At 41.9% G+C, this 20199-nt stretch overlaps 1 protein-coding gene across 1 annotated transcript in view; it reads right to left on the bottom strand.

Annotated features, from left to right (window-relative positions):
* The window catches only part of arb2a (ARB2 cotranscriptional regulator A), a 163546-nt gene that overhangs the window by 59860 nt on the left and 83487 nt on the right, over positions 1-20199 (bottom strand). Inside the window, exon 9 of the mRNA XM_005722361.1 lies at positions 2483-2599. Within this exon, the coding sequence (XP_005722418.1) occupies positions 2483-2599 (117 nt within the window). The remainder of the gene's footprint in view (positions 1-2482; positions 2600-20199) is intronic.

The following is a 20199-nucleotide window of genomic DNA, read 5'->3' on the forward strand; positions in this document are numbered from 1 at the left end:
GAGGCACTAATCATGGCAGCACAGGAACAAGCACTAAGCACAAGATCCATAGAGGCTGGGGTCTATCACACCAGGCAAGACCCCAGGTGCAGGCTGTGTGAAGATGCTCCAGAGACAATCCAGCACATAACAGCAGGGTGTAAGATGCTAGCCAGCAAGGCATACATGGAACGCCATAACCAAGTGGACATAGTGTACAGGAACATCTGTGCCGAGTATAATCTGGAAGTCCCGGGGTCAAAATGGGAGATGCCCCCAAGGGTGATGGAGAATGACCGAGCTAAGATCCTGTGGGACTTCCAGATACAGACGGACAAAATGGTGGTGGCTAATCAACCGGACATAGTGGTGGTAGACAAACATGAGAAGACGGCCGTAGTGATCGATGTAGCGGTTCCGAATGACAGCAACATCAGGAAGAAGGAACACGAGAAGCTCGTAAATACCAAGGGCTCAGAGAAGAGCTCGAGAAAATGTGGAGGGTGAAGGTGACGGTGGTTCCAGTGGTAATCGGAGCACTAGGTGCAGTGACTCCCAAGCTATGCGAGTGGCTCCAGCAGATCAACAACAACAGCGGAGATCTCTGTCCAGAAGAGCGCAGTCCTAGGAACAGCTAAGATACTGCGCAGGACCCTCAAGCTCCCAGGCCTATATATATACACACACACACACACACACCCACACACATCTTCATTTTAAGCCAATAATTAGCAAAACTGTGCAACAGTAGAACCCAAAGCTATATGGTTAGCATTCAAAAAGACTGTAACCAACGTTTTTATGAAGTCACTGTACATACAACATTCTTCCTTAGAATGACAGACGTAGAGTACAGTGGTAGAATTAATTAGCAATAAATCTCTATTGCTAAGTTTAACAGTTAAAACTATGAGGAACAGAGGCAGGTGAAATAATGTGTGTGAAATCTGTAGATGTACGTTTCTCCCACATTTTTGTTGTAGTTGTTGCATTTTAAAGAGCAAACCAAAGCATCAGTCTGCCTGTTCCCTTTTAATTAAGTGGGTTCCTCTCTAAATCAACGAAAAACTACAGTTGGATATTTTCGTCGTTTTTCAGGTGTATTGTTCTGTTTAATCATTCCAAACAGAAAAATTACTTAACATGCCAATTATGTGGTGTCCTACACGTCCCTTAAAAGAATCAAAAATAGGAAATGCCAAACAACATGAAAGAAAGGGGAGGCAGTGCAACCTTGAATCCCCGCCAATCAAACCAACATACATAAATACGTGAACCACACACACACACACACACACACACACACACACACACACACACACACACACACACACACACACAGATTTGGAGATGACAGAGATAGCAAAAACAAAAGGCAAGGGATATGGATAGAGGATGTAATACAAATGAAAGTATGGTATGTGATGTGTGCGTTTGTGTGTGAATGGTTGTGTGAGCGTATGACATTTGCATCTCTGGCTCTCCAGCAGCTTTGGTCTTGGATGTTATCTCATCTGTATGTGCATACTGAGTGAGCCCAGGTGATGCATATGGCACAGAGGTCACACTAGAAAGGGCAAATGCTAAAATGAAGCTAACACAAATGCACATGTGCACGTGCATTCTATCCCACACACATGAACAAATGCACGCATTCTTACAGATACTTCATCCGCCTAGCTTCATACGCATGCACCAGCGAGGGTTAACTGTCTCAGTTATTCCTTGACATGCACCCAGGGAAAAAGTGAAGACCGAAAGAAAAAAGGACAACATGCAAACAATGGTTCTCCATGGCATCTTAGGTTTGCTGTTACTCAAGGATACCTGTGTAGGTCAGTAGGGTTATACAGACAAACTGTACGGTATACAATTTACATGAGATGAAAAATCATGGATGGACTACTGTAAATTTTGGAGCATCTTTGTTTCTATCTACAATAGCTTAGATGCAATTGTTTTTCACCTGTGAGTCTGGGCGTGGTGGAATTAAGGCACGGCGGGACCACAGACCCGTGTTTTGAGCCATCTTTATTTACCATTTTTCCACACCACCACAACAACCACCAACCCCTGAGTCCCTGTGTTTTAACACGGCGGGCATGATTGCGGATGCCGTGCAGGTGCGTCCGCACTGCACCGCAGACCACGCCCCACCACACTGGGTTCGCGTGTTTATGTGCCTGGTTGTGTGTGCTTTTTGTGTGACTGTTATCACAGCAAAATGTGGTTCTGGACTACTGTACTGTACAAAAACTACCACAAATCAATCCTGAAACTTAAAGGTGCATAGCTGCAACCAAAATAAACGCCGTGTTGAAAATTATTGTAGTTCAATCCATCTTTACTGATTAGTAATTAGTAATAACTGAGCAATCAGTACTTAGCATTCTCACAGGTCAGAACATTATCATGACGGGAGTCATCATTGGCATGATCCCTGCACATAATATCGCTGCTTTTAAAACGTGATTGTGTATTCGAGCTTGTGCCGTTATTTCACCTCCTGCATCCAGTCCTGTGTGCTCTTTGTGGTCTCCTGTAGCCAGATGTTGTGAGCGGAATCAGTCAGAGCCACGGCACATACTTTGTTTTTCACCTCTAATTCCCTCTGATTCATCTGCAATAAAAACAAATAAAGCTTGTGTTAGTCACACATCCAGCATGTTAATAACACCGTCATTCGTGCTGAGGAGGAAATATTTGCTCGAGAAAGAGGAATATTATAAGAGTCATAAACTCTTTTGAATAATAAACATCTGCATTTTGAAAATCATACATCTAAACAAATGCATTTTATTAGACAAACCAAATATATATTTATGAATACTAGGCCCAACTGCCTACTTCTTAGAGTGCACTGAATGCATATTTCTTGGTGACATCAATAGCCCAGTGGACAATTTTGTAACCCAAGGATACTGATTCAACCTCATGTATAGAGCATAATGTTGTAAAGTGAAATATGAAAGAGCACTGCTCCACCATAGTGTGTCCTTGTCACGTTCTGTGCAAATGTCCTTTCCTGCGCACGTTCAGATACCTTGGTCCCCATTCTTAATACCCTTTCCCTTCACATGTCACAGAGAATGTGGTGTTCGTAGGCCCGTCTTCCTATTCCCCTCTGAATGTCAATGCCAAGGAAAATGTCACACAAAGGACTTGTTACCGCACTACAATAGACTTCCCACACCGCTGGTGCTACCCCAAGGAGTACTACAGCCAAGCCTTGGGAACGAGCCGCTTCACTCAACTTTAAGATAAAAAGGACAGAATAGAGAACAGGACTTGCAACAATAGGTTAACAATCACTTACTTTATACATTTAGAGAAGCTGAGAAAGAGACTGAACTAAGGGATCGGCATAGTGCCTCTGAGGAAGCAGTAAATTTAGAAAGTGTCGTCGACTGCTAGGTGTTTATGGCTACATGCCGAGAAGTGGTGAGGTTAAGGCTGAGGGAAGAGTTTAGAATATAAGGCATTAGTTGGGACTTGTGCTGGATAAATATTTGCCTATAAAAGCCCAAAGGTATTAAACCAAAACTGGCTTGAGCCACAGGTATGAAGCCATGTTTTTAATGGGCATAGAGGTTTAAAATGGGACAAGGAGATGAATGTTTGTCTAAAGGTGGAGCTATCAAAGAGAGCAGCTCTGGCTGGCTATGCAATAAATGAGATTAGGCATTTGAATACATCCTCCCATACCTAGCCAAATTAAAGTATATAGAGATAAATGGATCTATTAAGGCACAAAAGACTCATATCATCTACCTGATAAGGCTACCAAATGAACATTTTCACTATCAGAGAAGAATAAAGCAGCCTGACAGGTGAGGTACACACTTGAGCATACTTAATAAAAAAAAGTACACAACTTTAGAGTTTAAAAGGACAGACATTGTCCAGACATATAGGTTCATTCACAGAGAATCATACGAAAACATACACACTGATACACACTCCTCACTGTAATCCCTCCTCATCCTTGCTTGGCTGAAAAGCTTTCCTCTGGCAGAACTGGGCTCATGGGAGCTGCAAAGTCAACCTTTTAAAATTGGAGGTGTCAGTCAGGGCCTTGTTTTCTGGTGCTAGCCAAATGGGCCCTTTCCTGAGTGAAAGGACTACCAGTTTAGACCAGAAAACAAGAGTGGATTGACTGCCCATGGAAAACACTGAGCATGTGACTTCAACCTAGTCGAGAGCATTGCCCAAGCCTGGGCAGAAATCTCAGCATCTTTTCAAATGCCCAGGTGGACAGACAAATGAGTCTCTGCTTGCTACTATTGTTACTGTAAAACAATTATTCCAACATGTATTTCTTTTGAAAGGAAAACTTAAACATACTCTATATAGGTAAGGTTTAGTTGACATCGCTGGTATATTAAAATTGTAGGAACTGTAGGAGAACTGTAAGTAAAACCAAACATTTGTCAGTGTGTCAAATAGGCTTTTGTTTTGTAAGCCTAACTTTGTTTAAAGTACTTCAGCATGTCATTTACTTTACTTCTAAAGTACTTACGAAATAAGAGAGGACATGAGAAGCATGCCATAGCTGAAAAATAAAAAAAAATTAACCGTGTAGGTGTAGGCCTCCATGTATGTGGGCATGTGTATAGGAATTATAGTGATCAGGTAAGATCACTACTGATCGACAGCGGTTCTGTTAAGCTGAGAAGCCGGTGAATGACAGTGATTAGACAAAGATAAAGGCATGTACATAGAAAAAGATGGCTCAGAGAAAGGATGCTAGTAGGTTACATATGCTACTGTGCGCTGGTGCTGCTTTAGTAGAGATACATTTCCAACCCTCTGAGGAATAAGTCATAGTTTGTGATAACACTAATCCAATCATAAACCTATATTTTGGAGAAAGACAAAACAGGGTTTTTGTTGTTTTTTTTTTTTTTTTTTTTGGGGGGGGGGGGGTTTGATTTTTTTTCTTTGTTCCTTAATTGCCATGGAAAAAAGAACATTAATAAAAACAAAAATGACACATTGGGACTGCCCAATGTTAAAGTGAGGATTAGTGCTGAGGACATCTAATGATAACTAACTACCAAACTAATGGCAACTTAGACCTCAAAGGGTTAAAGAGAACTTGTTAGAATCCTAAAATTACCTTTTAAAATGAATATATTCAGTTGCTTTTATTTCCGTTGTGGTAGGCAGAGCCTACCTGTCATCCTAATTTTTAATGATATGAAAATCAACAACAAAAAAAGTCTTTTATTTTTCTTAGCCTTTTTTTTTTTGTTTAAGTTTCTCTATCATTTGCTACTCAAAGACATTCACTTTGTTGTAAATTTGCTAAAAGTAGGAGTGAAAACAAATTAGGAAATCTCACCAAACAAAGTCTGCTTCCCTCAACCGAAGATTAAAGAGCAAAGAACTCCATCTCTCACCAGTGCCTATATCAATCACTCATTCTGACAGCTCTCATTGCCGCAATGCCTCCACACATGCACTTGGCTGTGGTAACACTTGGGGTAATAGGTTGACAAATAATGACTCCAGGAGAGAGAGTGTTCTATGCCGTGTGGCCGTTAACCACAGTAATTTTGACACCCACTGGGTCCCATGTTTTACAAGCCACAATGACATCTGTGGTTAGCTGCATGTTGCAAGCATAATCTAAGCAGGTCTGTATCTTCTTCTAAGAGAGTAATGCTGTTAACTCACAAGCAGAAGCACGAAGCCAAATATTCTCCAGTGGATATCAGTGTAAGATGTTTTTTCATATGACTCATCATTCCACACCACAATGGCCTGTGAGTTAGTGTTAGCCACGTATACCCGCAATGTTAAATGTGCTAATTCACTATGTAACTGCAGACAGCAGCTTTTACAAGGAAACAAGCCAGCTGTTGTGATCAGTCAAGTATCGGACAGGGAAATAGGAAAAGAAACATGTGGAAATACTTGTTGAACTAAAACCAACACACAGATGTTGAGACATTTGCTGCCTCTCGGCTGGCCTTTCCTTTAATGCTAGAGCAGCTGGATAAGCAGAGTAAAGTTCAAATGGGTGTGGGTGGATGTTGGACATGTGGGGCTGGTGTGTAAAAAAATGTAAGAGGAGTATAAAGGCGGAAGACTATAAGAAGCTCAGTGGATATCAAAAGTGGGAGAAAACCCCCCAGAAAGGACTATGGAGATAAAGCTAGACAAAGGAGACACATACAGGCAGATGTGCACAACAAAGAGTATTTATAAATACTTTATTAATCCCCAGGAGGAAAATTCTCTTTTCCCTCGTCCCACTTCACAGAGAGATCGGACCAAAGAGTCAACATCAGAACAGCATCCCTGAAGCAAATGGGCTTTCTCTGGGTTACTAAAACATAAGTAGAAGATTATGTTTAAATGGGACCAATGCTCTGGGGTTTGATCGGGAAGCCGGAACTTAAAGGGCAGCCGCCACGCACCCAAGAAGAATTTGATGAATTGTTTATCACCTGCCTAATGTGGTTTATCTATATCCTACATCATAACAGCACTGTAAGTCTAATTCAGCGCAATTATCAGGGATTTGTTAATAGCATGATTTAAAGCGCCACAAAAAAACAGTGTAAACACAATTTCTTTACCCATTTTCATGGCCGTGCAGTTTTTGAACACACTCCCTCACTGTGATATGGATTCGATTTGACCCCAACTAGCATCACATTTACATTCTTTTGAACCACGATAACAAATCTGAGTCACAACTGACGATGCAGACTTGAGCTCACCCTCAACCCACATACATTCAAACTCTGGATGAACTTTGAAATCCTTCTCCCTCTTTTTACTTCTCCCTTTTTCCCCCTCCTCGTAAACCATTTCTTTTTGATTTCTCTGCAGAGGGCCTGGTTGCTAAAGAGACCCACAAATATCACATATTCTGACCCCCTCGGTTGGCACAACTCTGCTAAATCCAGCTTTTCACAAGCTCTATGAAACAGCCAACCCCCACGCATTTGGAGTCGCTCAAACAGATGCAGATACACACACGCAGACTTGTCTATAACCCATGTGTCTTGTACCTGACCTCTCACACGGCCCTCAGTAAAGTACAGTGTTTAGCGCTTTAAGCTGCTTCCTACTACAAAGCCAGCTAATTGCTAGACTTTTTGTTGTGCATAATCTTATTTTCACCACTGACACAGAATATGATATGCGATGGGTGTGTGTATGAAGGAGGGGAGGGGGGTGGGGGGGCATATTAATCATGTTTATTTATCTGGACTAGGAGTTGAAATAAGCGACGAGACATCATTTAACAGCATGCTAAGCTAATCTCTGGTCGAGATAAATACTTCATTTTCTCTCCTCTCCCCGTGACGCTCCCTTGCTCATGACTGCTCCACTGACGCTACATCTAAACACCGGCAATAATAAAGACAATTATTTAGGCCTTTGATAATTATGTGTCAAAGGCAGCAAAAGCCACTAGATAATTGGGCGAAAACTGAATGGTAATCCACAATGGAGTTCCCTGTGGGGAGACAGGCAGACTCATCCCTAGAAAGAATGCAGAGTGAGAGAAAAGAGAGAAGCAGGCAAAGACAGAAAGATGAGAGCTCTTTAAGGGGCCTTGCTCACTGTCAGACAGTCAATGTGAAAAGCCACAATTATACACAGAGAGAGAGAGAGAGAGAGTGTGAATAGAGTGCAGCAAACAAGAGAAAGGAAAACAAGGGACAGAGAGAGAATGACAGAAAATAGGTGAGAATGAAAAAGGACAAAATGTAGAGTGTCAGTGAGAGTGAGCAAAGACTGAGTAGAGGCTAAGGGCGAGAGAAAGAGAGAAAGCGAGTGAGAGCAAGAGAGAGAGAGAGGGAAGCACCCCGCAATGATGCCAGTCAGAGACAAGGCTTATAATGTGGCTGCGCCATGCACTGCCAACAGCCACAGATAATCTAGGACTACCCACTGAGCACTGAAGCACTGCTTAAATATTTGATTGATTAACTGTCCTGTGCCTGCCAGAGAGTAAGAGGAGAGCATCAGAGAAGCCAGGGCGAACACAGAAAAAACAAACAAACACGCATGTGGGTGCACACCGGAAGGTTTGAAAACACATGGCTCAGACACACTAACACATACACCCCCATAAATCCATATACAACAACATTGGAAGAGGGGCACAAACACAAACACACGCAAACATGTACACATTGAAGGCATGTGCGGACTCTGCAAAGACAGTGGCAAGCACTAGGCAAGGGAAAACAAACTGACTGCTGCTTTAACAGAGACTCCATTTCCTATCATTTCCATCTAAAATTAATGAGGACAATGTAGATAAATAGCAGTTAGGTTGATTATGCTTATCAGAACTTGACTGACCACAGGAATGATGATGATGATGGTGTATGTGTGTCTGTACATGTGTTGTCTCTTTTATTTCTACATACTAATGTGTAGCTAGGAAGTGATCTGAGGTCATAGAGGGCGGACAGGAGTTGGAGTGCAGCGTGTTCAGATATCTTACCAATGATGTGACACACACACACAACACACTCATCCTTGTTCGTCCCTGGCTGTGAAAACACAGGCAGCTGACCCTCCACGCTCCAACACCCTCCACAGGAAGAGACAACACTGGCGCTTCCTGTGGCTTTGAAGCAGCGGCCTCAGGTCCCCTGTCGGTCCCCGGTTTCCTTTGTCTTAACTGCAGGAAGGAAGGCCTCTCTAGCATGAGGCCACTGGGCCCTAGGGAACGAGAGGGAGTATGTTTGTGTATGTGCAACCTTTAGTGTGGTGGGAGTGTGCAGAGGTTTTGCTCGCTGAGGTCACATGCATTTACTTGCAGGGTTTCCCCCCCTCTGGTTCTCTCAGGTGCATAAACTTCTGTTGGGGCAGGCAGAGCGACAGAGCAGGAGAAAACTGCAATAACTTCCTCCGCTGTTTCCTCTCACGACTGTCCGCCAAAAGCATGATGGAGCAATGGAGAGAAACAGAGGATGGTGGGTGGAGGGACGGGGTGACGGGGCGGCATTGCTGAGATGTGTGAGTGACGGCACCGGACACTGGGTAGAGGGAGGTAGCGCATGTCAGTGTATGCGCTGGGAAGGATTCTGTGTGTGTATAAACATGCAAACCACACGCACTCACAGGCGCACAGACACGCACCGACAACAGTGGGGGTGATGAGGAAAAGGAAGGCCAATAAATATTTACTGACACAGCAGAGGTGGAGAATGGTTGTTCACTGGTGGAAACAAAAGGCAGAGGATGAGGAGCTGCATGCCAGGAAACCTGCTGGCTGCGGGCGTTGCGCCCCGCTTGTGCCCACATGGAAAACAAGAGAAAGATCGGAAGACAGGAAGGAGGAGAGAGAAAGGGCAAGAAGAAAGGGATGAATGGTGTCGGAAAAAAGTTTATCGTAAATAATAGTATAGTGTGACAGAGAAAAGAGACAGCCCTAAACCCGATTAATTTAGTTTATTACAGGTTTATTACAGGTTTATTAGTTTAATACAAATGAACAGGATTGAATGAGAGTTTTTATATGTAATACTGTATGTGTATATTCATTAAACTACTTTCTGTTTGCCCGGAAGCCAGAGATTCTAGGCACATTGGCCCCCTGGACTTATCACCGTTTGTTTTGGGTTTTTTTTGGTAATATGGGACAGGTTTGATATGATCTATTTCAACTGTGTCCAGAGGCACTTTGCCCTGCGCTGGCTGATAACATCCTGTGGAAATCCAAAGTGAACTGAGAGGTTCCTGACTAATTTGCATTTGCACATCTGGCTGGTGAGGCCAGGCTGTTTGGAGCTTAGCGAAGCTCTCTTCACATAGTCACAGATTTTCTACATCAATCTCGCTCTTCCTGATAGCGACATGTAATTGCATAAGCACTTAAATGTTTGAATTCCAACAGGGTTTCACTAACAGCTTATTTACAAATCGTGAACACATGGTAAATTAAGCAGCAGCTTAAATGGACAGCAACAAGGTGTAGTTACTACAACAAAATTTAACAATTTCTTATTAACATCTGGACAGTGGTAGTATTTATAATACATTTATAGTACACCCATAATGTTCTCTGAAATCACACGGACAGTTAAGAAGTGGACAAATATTTGTAACATTACAATTTGGAATTTTTATTTTTTGAAATTTCTTAGTGACACTAAAAGAAATTCTTCAAATTGTAAATCTATCTAGACAAATTTTTATTTACAAAGTGAAACTGTGGCATGTTGAAAATTAATTTTTAATTTAATTGTATTTTTCTCATGATAAGTGACACAAGGTATCGTGGATAGTGACTTTATTGTTCCCAAATCAGTGGCCATATTAACAGCTTCAATCTAAAGTTTGGAATGGGAAAGTTACTTTGCGCAACGCACACAGGCCTCCTCGTTGTCTTTTCTCTCCTTTTTTTACTCTAAAAGTGCTTCTTTCTTGTCTTTCTCTCTGTTTCCCAACCCTCCGGCAATGCTGTAAAATAGAAACCTAACCTCAATATTTTCCCTCACGGTGCTGGGACTTGCTGGCCCATTAAATTCCCCTTCCCATGTGTCAGCTTGCACATTTCTACCATGAAATTTTTGTATAATTAAACTTTCTTAATGATTTATAAGCTATAATAATAGCCCTAAGTATTTCGGAGCAGGTTAAAGGGACAGTCTTTAAGTGTACACCGGGGGATGACCCTGTTTTAACATAGATTTGGATGGGTGACTCTCAGTTGGAGACGAGGATGGAGAGGGCAAGGGAGAATGGGATTGATAGAGGCAGGGAGTGAACGAGAGGGCCTAACAAGGGTGGATGGAGGAGGAGGGTGAGACCTCTGGGTTATAACTCAGGGTGATACTGACACTGAGGAAAAGCAAGGGCTTCCTGAACCCACCCACACACACACACACACACACACACACACACAGATGTTTGCTCTCTGCTGCCTCTGTGATGGTGAGGCTGATATGATTGCCACTTAGGAAATCAGTGTGTTTTCACACCACTCTCTGCTCTGCCAAAGCTAATGTGTTAAATATCCATTGGGTACTGCTGTCCATTTCTAAGACACACACAGCCTTAGGGGCTGATAAACACTGATTTCTTGTACTAACGGAGCCCAGAGTTGGCATCGAAGCCAACATTTCTAAATTGGGGTGTAGTGAGAAAATTTCAACAAGCTATGAGTTGGAATTTTCATTGTGGGAATTTCCAGCCAATTTTTCTAAATTTGTTATGAGAACGGTGAAGTACAGCTAAATTTTAATCCTTTTTCCCCCATTCTTGTTGTTTTTGGGAACAGAGCCTGTTTCTTCTTTTTTCCCAGCTCAAGCTTTCTTTTTACAAGTTTTTTAGTTTTCATACAAATCCAGTTTTATAGTTTTACAGATCAAGACAAAAAGTCCAGCTACTGTACGTTCTTTGAAAGGGTTGTGTCTGCTCATGGCCAAATATACCAAATATCTCGGTGGAGAGTCATACACTTTCACTTTAAATAAGGAAAAAAGAAAGAGAAGTAAAAGTAGACAGCAAAAAACCCCTAATATGGACAAGCATACTACCCTACTTAGTAGAAGTGTGTGCTTAAACTACCCGGGCCACTTGAAAAACACATGGGAAAAAGTTCCGGAAAAAAAGGAAAGGGGAGGGGAGGTAAAATGACAACGAAAGTGTTCCTCCCATCAGTTATCATCTTCTGCTCCTTCATATTTGCTCGTCTCCTGTGCCGCGGGGCAAGGACAAAAGAGAAGGGCCAGAAAAAGAAGAAAAAAAGAAAAGAAAAGAGGAAAAGGCTCTGTGAACTTGCTGTACTCAAAGGCAGAAGAGAGTGAGGGAGGGAAATTTACAGAAGGCCAAATGAAATTAATGGTAATATATAACAATCTGAAATTAACTTCTCATTGCCACTAGCCATGATTTAAAACAGCTTTTTAACGAGAGGAAAGATGAGTCAGAAAAGAAAGAGAGGGGAAGGGGTTGAGGCCATATTACAAATTGGACAGGCTGGGGGTAGCTCCAAGTTAATTTTCCCCATCATGTAAAAAACTTTGCAGTTCGCAAGGCATGCTCACTTAAATTATTATTATATTTATGCCCAAAGTAATCAAGACATGAGACCAAAATCTAAAAAAAATAATACTGAAGCAGAGTTTAAGAAAACACAAAGTAATTCAATTAGCCAATTTTATAGACCGGATAAAGAAAAAAAAAGTTCATTTTAGATTATATCAAAAAATACTCTGTTGGACCAGATTTATTATCAAATCAGAGGACTATAATAATAATAATAATACTACTACTAATAATAATAATAATAATAATAATAATGTGATCAACAACAACAACATTCCTTCCTCTTTTGAGTACATAAAAAATGACTACAGTATTTAACAAATTAAACGTAAACCTCGCAAGAAAAAAAAAGCACACCGGTTGAAGTTCTTTTCAAGTGATATTGTTGATTAAAAACAAAGCTGTAGAAGAGGAAAATGGGCACACACACGCACACACACACACAGAGCACACACACACATAACTCCGTATAAAGCATATTATTAATCTTATAAAAAAAAGCAATTAAATCAAAGTGGTATAGAGCCTGAAGCTATGAGGACTGTCAATTCTGCTGGAAATGCCACAGAAGATTACAGTTGGGTTTGTGGATTCCATGAACCCTTTTTTGATTAGGGGGAGTCAATTATTTCTTATTACTGAAGATGCTATTTCGGAAAAAGACCTTGTCAGTCAATCATGCAAAAAGTCCTCGAAACGCGTGAGTAAATCGTTAAAGAGAGAGGTGGAGGCAGGCTGGTGGATGGGTAGGTTCGGTGGTGGTGGTGGTAGTGGGGGAGGGGGTGTCACTGACCCTTTTCCCTACCCAAACTCCTACTTGTAGTGAAATTACCTTTTAACTATTACACTTCTGTCAGGTCTTTGTCAGCGTATGGTAATTAGGGCCTTCGGTGGAGCACATTTGAAAAGAAAATATATTTATTAGTTTATCTCAGAGAAAGGCATTTATGCAGAGCTGAAGGTAAGTTTGAATGTAGTGATTATCTTGTCATTTTAAAATATTTTTTTCTCCGTGTGTGCACCGTCTGTGTGTATGTGTGTGCATGTCAGCACGAGTGAACCCTATATACGACGTCAGGTAATGTGCTATTGTGTGAGATATGTGCCTGGGTGGACAGACACATGTGCATTCATACATATATAAAATATATATTTATACGCGCGCGTGCACGTGTGTGCATAAGCTGCATTCAGCACACTGATGGGCGAGCGCAGCACATTTCTCCCGTCCTCTTTGTTCTGTGTTGGGTTTGACACCTCTAAACAATAACAGCGCCTCACTTCGCCCAGCCCCAACCCACCACCAACCACACACTGCATGGATGGGAGCTGCCAATTAGCACTATCAAACACCCCTCATCAGCTGTCTCCTCACCATAGACAACAACGCAAATCAATAATTCGGTTTTCTTCAAAAACAATCACATTCATCAGCAGACTTAACGATAAATGAGGCAAAAGAACATGGTCACTAATTGCAAACTATAGCTTCTGCAATATACAAAGGATACAAAGAACAAAACTAGAGTACTGCTGGGGTATCCACACGAAGTGGAGCGAAACTAGAAGCTGCCGACTAGCAGAGTAAAAACAAAACAGAAACAAAGGTCTGCGTCCTCTCCGTCTCCTCTCAACAGTGGCATCCAAATCCTAGTCCGATTGCTAGGCATTTGAATAAACAGGACAGTTGTTCTCGTGCACTTGTTTTTACAGACATTCCCCAGTCTGAAAATGTTCCACCGTCCTTCTTATTTATTTTTTTTATCATTTTCAAATGCTGTGTTTTGTTGGCGGCCAATGGGCAGCCAGATGACATGGTATGACCCAGGGGATAGAGGCCGAAACAGGGAGAGAGACATGAAGAGGGGGGGCCTGTCATGGAGTGAGAGTCTCTGAGGGCTGGAGGTGAACAGAGGTGGCTGAGAGATGACTGTCGTTCTTCTCAGTGGTCCAAGCCCTTTTCATTAACCCACACCCCTGGGTTCACCAAACAGAAACAGGGGGTGAGTGTGAGGACAGGGGGACGCGGATGGGTGCTGAGCAGTGGCCCCGGTGACCACCAGAGACCTGCCGCCTGTCTGCCTTCCTGTCTGTCTCAGTGCAGATCTGTGTCATCCATTACAGACAAGGGACTGCTTTTTAACAAAATGCAAACACAAACAAGAGCACATGCATGGTCACACAGACAAAGACGAAGCATGCATACAAAAATACACAAGCATCGAAACCTTCTAAGGAAAAGAGAGGGGTAACAAAAGACAGGCAGTGCCCCCTAGTGTTTTCATCAAAGAGAACTCAGACCAAATCAACTAACCATCACCCCAAGCAACACCACGAAAACAGAAATGAAAGGACAGCGAGGGAGCGCGGAGAGATAGAGGCGAAGGGAGGCAAGAGGTGAAGAGGCTTAATTCATGAGAAAAATGGCTTCACGTGTGGAAGGCACAGTCAGGGCAGCGGGTGGAAGGAGCCAGACTGGTGAAAGGAATACGAGGGATGGAGAAAACAAGGCAGAAGAAGAGATGGATGTTAACAAACGACGATGGGGGATGGGGATCTACTGAACATGTTAGTTGGTTGGTGGTGATGGGGTTAAAAGTTATCTGACACCACCGAGCTATTTTTAATGCTCAAGGCCACAAAAGTAAGAACGTAAGTGGTGGAGAAAGAAAGAGGTAGAGGCAGGCCATGCATGAAAGCCAGTGTCAGCGGAGTCCAGAGGAATAGTCAAGTGTGAAGCCATCTAATAGGAACGCAGAATATATATGAGACAGAGACACACATGCTTTCAAAGACCCTTGCCTGCTAACTGATCTGAATATGAACCATGAACTACTGACATCATGAAGGGAGGAATCAAAAACTAGTTCACTGGGACAACAAACAGGCCTTATGGAGTAAAATGAAAACTCTCGTTTAACGATGAAAACATTTATACCCAAATATGGTATTTTCAAAAAAAAAATCTGTGAATGTGTGTACGATTTTTTTTTCTTTTTAAATCGGATCGCAGGATCAGCCTCATATTCCCACCATGAAACAAGGCCTACCCTTCAGTGAGCTCCATATTCAACTCCGAGCCGGCTAAGACATCAAAGGGTGCTCCACACCAGGAGTCTCTGCCTCACTCTCCTTCTCCCTTCCTCACTCTACCTTCCTTTGGTCTTTCATAACCCCATCGTATTTCACAGCACATAAAGCCTTAAAATGGCACATAAAACAGTTCATCTCTTTTCACTGTCGGCTTTCCAGGCTTAAAAAATTAAATATGTTTTACTGCAGGTACATAACTAAAACACATCCATGGAAAAAACTGCCATAAAGGATTCAAACAAGGCTTTCCGTGAGTATTGAAGGCTATAGAATTGGGAATATATCAGCTGAATAGCCTATATAGGATAAACCAAGTTTAAAAAGCAGAAAAAAATGAACCGACTGAAACACTGTGGCACTGCCTGTTTTCCATTTACCATCAGTCTCATCAGTATGTGCCTTCGGCTTAAACGCTGCACTTATAAGTAGAAAACAAACCCCACAAGTTACGCACTGCAAGTTATGCACTGACACAAAAAAATGACAGGCACTAAAAAATTCCTGTGACCCTGGTACTTAAGGTTTAGACCGATACCACAGAAAACCAACACAGCAGTCACTGAACTTTAAAAGCAGTGGTAGACAGACAGAGAGAGAAAGAGGGAGAGAGATAGAGGATGAAGTGGATGAAGATGCAGAGTTTGAAAGACAAAAGCAAAAAGGGAAAAGAGAATAAAAAGAAAGACAGAAAAGAGGAGCAAATGAGAGAGGGTTTAAACTTCAACCCTAGAGTCACTGAGTTCACTGACATTTGCACCAGGATCCGCCTAGCTGTGCCTCACAGCTTTTCAAACACAACACTTTCTCTCCTTTCAATCCCTAAGACGTATTCTCCCTGCTACATTTGCCACAGAATGAGACCATTCACAGTCTTGAGGGCAGAGTGGAAAAATAAAAAGCAAAACAACAAAAACGTAAAAGCAAACTGGATTCCAAGTGTCGAAATCGAGCGATGCTTGCGTGACAATTTGCAACCCTGGTACGGGCTCGAGATTCCTCTCCTATATTGTATTCTTACCGAAGGATTAACAAGTGGGAAAGAAAAAAAAATGACACGTGACAAGTGATTCATTTGAGCTGTCAACATGTCATCTTCAACACATTCAAACCTCGTGTCAAGCACTTGTATTCCCTCTTCGGTGAAGGTGACCTAGGTCGTAACCAGATGACACACCCAGACACAGCAGGTGAATGCATGAAAATACCACAGTGGGAACAGCGAATGTGAGATGATAAAAGACAAGTCAGAGTAAAAAAGGAGAAAAAAAATAATCCACTTGGTAAATATTTGGGGAAAGTTTTTAAACTTGCATTTTACGATCACTTATTATTTGACATACTTGATGGTACTGAGTTATAAGGTTGAGATCGCTATTTAATTTAAAATGATTTCACACAAAATAAACAGCACTCGAGGGATTTTTTTTCCTCTTCTTCTTTAAGACTGTAAGCATGAAGTGCGAGAATGATGAATCACTGGGAAAAATGAGTGGTTTTAGGGCGAGATGGTTGAAAAAGACAAATCTAAAAGACATAAAAAATAGTGTGAAGGAGAGAGGAGTGAGGTCATTCTCGAGTGAAGGATAAGAATCGCTGGGAAAGAATAGAGCGGCAAAATCTGGTGTGAAGTTGAGGTTAAGAGAGGGAAGGGAAAAGAAAGTGACTGAAAGGGGAAGAGCAAAGAACAAAGTAAAATACCATATACACCATGAAACCAAATAAAAACAAGAAAATGAAAAGAGGCGAGTTTAAGTGGTAAAAGAAAGTAGATACTAGGAGGGTCACCAAAGAAGCTTAGAAGTATTTTATCCACAAAAAGCAGCGGCAGGAGGGAGTGGTTTGACATTAAAAAAAAAAAAAAAACAGGGGCAAAGGGAAAGTAAGAATTACGGCGAATTTGGTTGCCATGTAAAGGAAAGAGGCAATAAATGAGAGAGGAGTGGGGGGAAATGGATAACAGTGCCCAATGAGTATTAAAGAGCGAATAAAAGAAAGATAGAGGTCTGAAGAAAAAGAGAGGGAAGAGATTGAGACCTTGCCGCTGAGGCAACGAGCCGAGTGGAACGGGAAAGGCAGACAAAGCTGCGCACTGCTTTCACAAAGCAGAACAAAGAGAAGAGGTGCATCATGGGAATCTGATCCTTGCGCCGCTACTGACGCCATGCTGGATAAAGACACAATGGCACATATGCACAAGTCAAAATGCATGTATGGCTTTATGCGACACCCAAAGTCATGACTGCATGATTAGACCCGTCTGAGTGAAATAAGTCTACTTCAGTAAATACTTCAAGAAATATAGCTGTACATCTTCAGCCTTTATAAGAATTCACAACTACAGTAAGACTATGGATGGTTGACAGCAGAGAAACCGTGAGCAAGCCCAGACAGCATCCTCTCTGAGGAAGTGAAAGGTAAAGTGAGGGAAGACTGTCCAAGCAGCCTACAAGGACGACAGTTTTACTGAGAGGGAGAGAGAAAACAAGTAACAGACAGCTTAGAGGAGAGTTTGCTCTGTAGCACACTGATACAAGCAGACCAGGGCGAGGATGAACAGGAAGGGAGGAGGTCTGCTCAATTTCAGCAGTACTTCAGGTAGGAGAAGAAAAGGCAATATATGTTTGAGTGTGCTGAATGTTTTATATATTTTATTGTGTGCGATTTTACTGAATCCTACTTTCTTAAGCAGCTTACTCGAGGAAACACGGGCTGAAAGAGGGATAACGTAGGTGGCAATGGAAAGTGTTTCATACTTTGATAGTTCTAAAACTCATAGAAAAAAGTATGCAAAGTATTAAGATATCGGTGCATTATTATTGGTTTTCCATCTATCAGCTATGACTCCATCTTGCCCCTCTCTTTCTTTTTTCTCTCCTTTCTCCCTCCGTCGGTCCCTCTCTCTCTTCCTCCGGCAGGTCTGATATGCTAGAGCTGCAGCTGAACTCTGAGTAGCACTGTCTCCGGGAAAAAACAAAGTGATCAATGTGAGAAGGCACGGGGCGCTCATGGACAGGCCAATCAATGGTGGAAAGAACCTTGCCCAGGGCCTTATGCAAATGGAAGCACGTCCTGTAACCTCGGGAGTGAACATGCGCACTAGATCAATGGGACGAGGGTAGAACCTTACAGCAAGATCAGCCTCAGCCAGTAAATATGTAATGATGAATCCCTCAAGATTTAACTGAACTCAAATGAACTTTAACTAGCTCTGTGTTTTATATCATAAAGTGGTGAATAAGACCCTGTGTTGAATAGGTTTGGCTATGGGGTGGATGGGCAGCGCAAGAGGGATTAAAAAAGAGCCTTTGCACAATGATGCACTAAGGACAGATGGATTTTGCACTTCCTTTTTACTAGGAAGGGGAAAAAAAACAGGAAGACAAAAAGGTGAGACTTGTGAATAGTCACCTCAACAATACTTGTTTGAGATGTAATGATTTTCAATTACATCACCATGGCAACATCTTTGTGTTTTGAAAAAATAATAATAAAGGAGAGGAGTGGGTAACCGGGACGAGCTAGTGAAAGCTTGCTCGACCATTCAAAACCATGGATGGTCAGACCAAGGACTAGACCAGACAAACGATTCATAACCAACATTTAGTAATGCCTCCATCTGCTGGAGTCTAAAATTGGTGCCAATCAAAGTCTAATATAGACAAATTAGAAGGAGCATCTTTATTATGTACAAGATAACTGTTGCACTCAGGAAACTGACAACTTTGTTGCTTATAAGCAGATGTCTATAATAAAATGACAGCAGCTTACCGAACTGTTGAGAAAAGCGCACACGCCTTCATACATACAGAGAGAAAGAGGGAACTGAGGAAATGAAGTCCTAAAGTGTATTGACTGATCCGGCATCACAGCTTCAGGTGAAAGCAACAGCTTCTGTCTGCCTCTGGGCTGTTAAATGCACTATAGGAAAATTTTGATCAAAACAAGATATATAAATTCCCCAGATTGTAAAAAGTCTGGAATAACAACTGGTACCTTGAATTGGCCTTGGTAGCTGGCTACGTCTCAGATAAGCATCTACCTAGCCACACCTGCAGTAGCCCTTCAGCTGAAACAAAGTTCAGGGAAACAGCTGTTAAAACATTAAACACATCACTTTTTTCAGAGCTTCTCTTGCCTGTCTACCTTTGCTGTGTTGTAAAAACATTCTATATTAATCTCTCTGACTGGCATCGGATAATTACTTAAAATGTGGAAAAAGACAACTGACTGCAATAATGCAAATGTGAAAGGCGGTAGCAAAACAGAAGGAAACTTTGGGATTCAAAAAGGTTTTACATACTTTTTTAATCAATGTTAAATTCAATGGCACTTAAAAGCCTTTTTTTTACTCATAAGCAGTGTTGGGACTAACGCGTTATTAAGTAACGCGTTACAGTAACTACATTATTATTGTGGTAACGAGCACGGTAACTAGTTATTATGCCAAAACCGGGAACGCGTTACTCGTTACTGGGATTTAGATAGGCTCGTTATTCGTTACTTCGTGTGGTGGCTATCGCGGAGCTTCCACTCAATAACATTCAATAACATTCAATAACATTAGCAAGCGGTGGAAGCCAGCAGATGGATGAAGGAAAAGGGAGGCAAGAGGAGAGACCCAAAGCGGCTGATGGTCCGAGAGTGTCAGGTGAACTGAACTTCAGGTAAGAAGTTATAACCTGCAGTCCATCTGGGTCAGATATGAACCAGGTTTAGGTGGAGTTTATTTTCGTTATGCTGACTTTTTCGTACTGCGTGCTAGCTAGCATGACGGAGTTTCTATACAGCTGGGTGGTGCTATGTTACTGATGTTGAACTTTATTTTGTTCATAAGGTTAATTATTAGAGTTGCCAACCGTCCCGTAAAAAACGGAATCGTCTCGTATTCAGAGAAAATATTAAGCGTTTCGTATTGAGGTGAAAAGGAACAGTTTGTCCCAGACTTCAGCTACAATGAAAAAGACACAAAGCTGGAGTTATTCTGTGTTTACGCTGCACAGCTGCCTCTTCTCCTCTCATTCTCTGCCCCTCCCTCTCCTGTTTCTACTTCAATCATGAAACTGATCAATGATCAGCTGATCGGCTTTTCTCTCTTGT

The sequence above is a fragment of the Pundamilia nyererei genome, unplaced genomic scaffold, assembly GCF_000239375.1.
Source record: "Pundamilia nyererei isolate P.nyererei 1_Seehausen unplaced genomic scaffold, PunNye1.0 scaffold00006, whole genome shotgun sequence".
NCBI lineage: Eukaryota > Metazoa > Chordata > Actinopteri > Cichliformes > Cichlidae > Pundamilia > Pundamilia nyererei.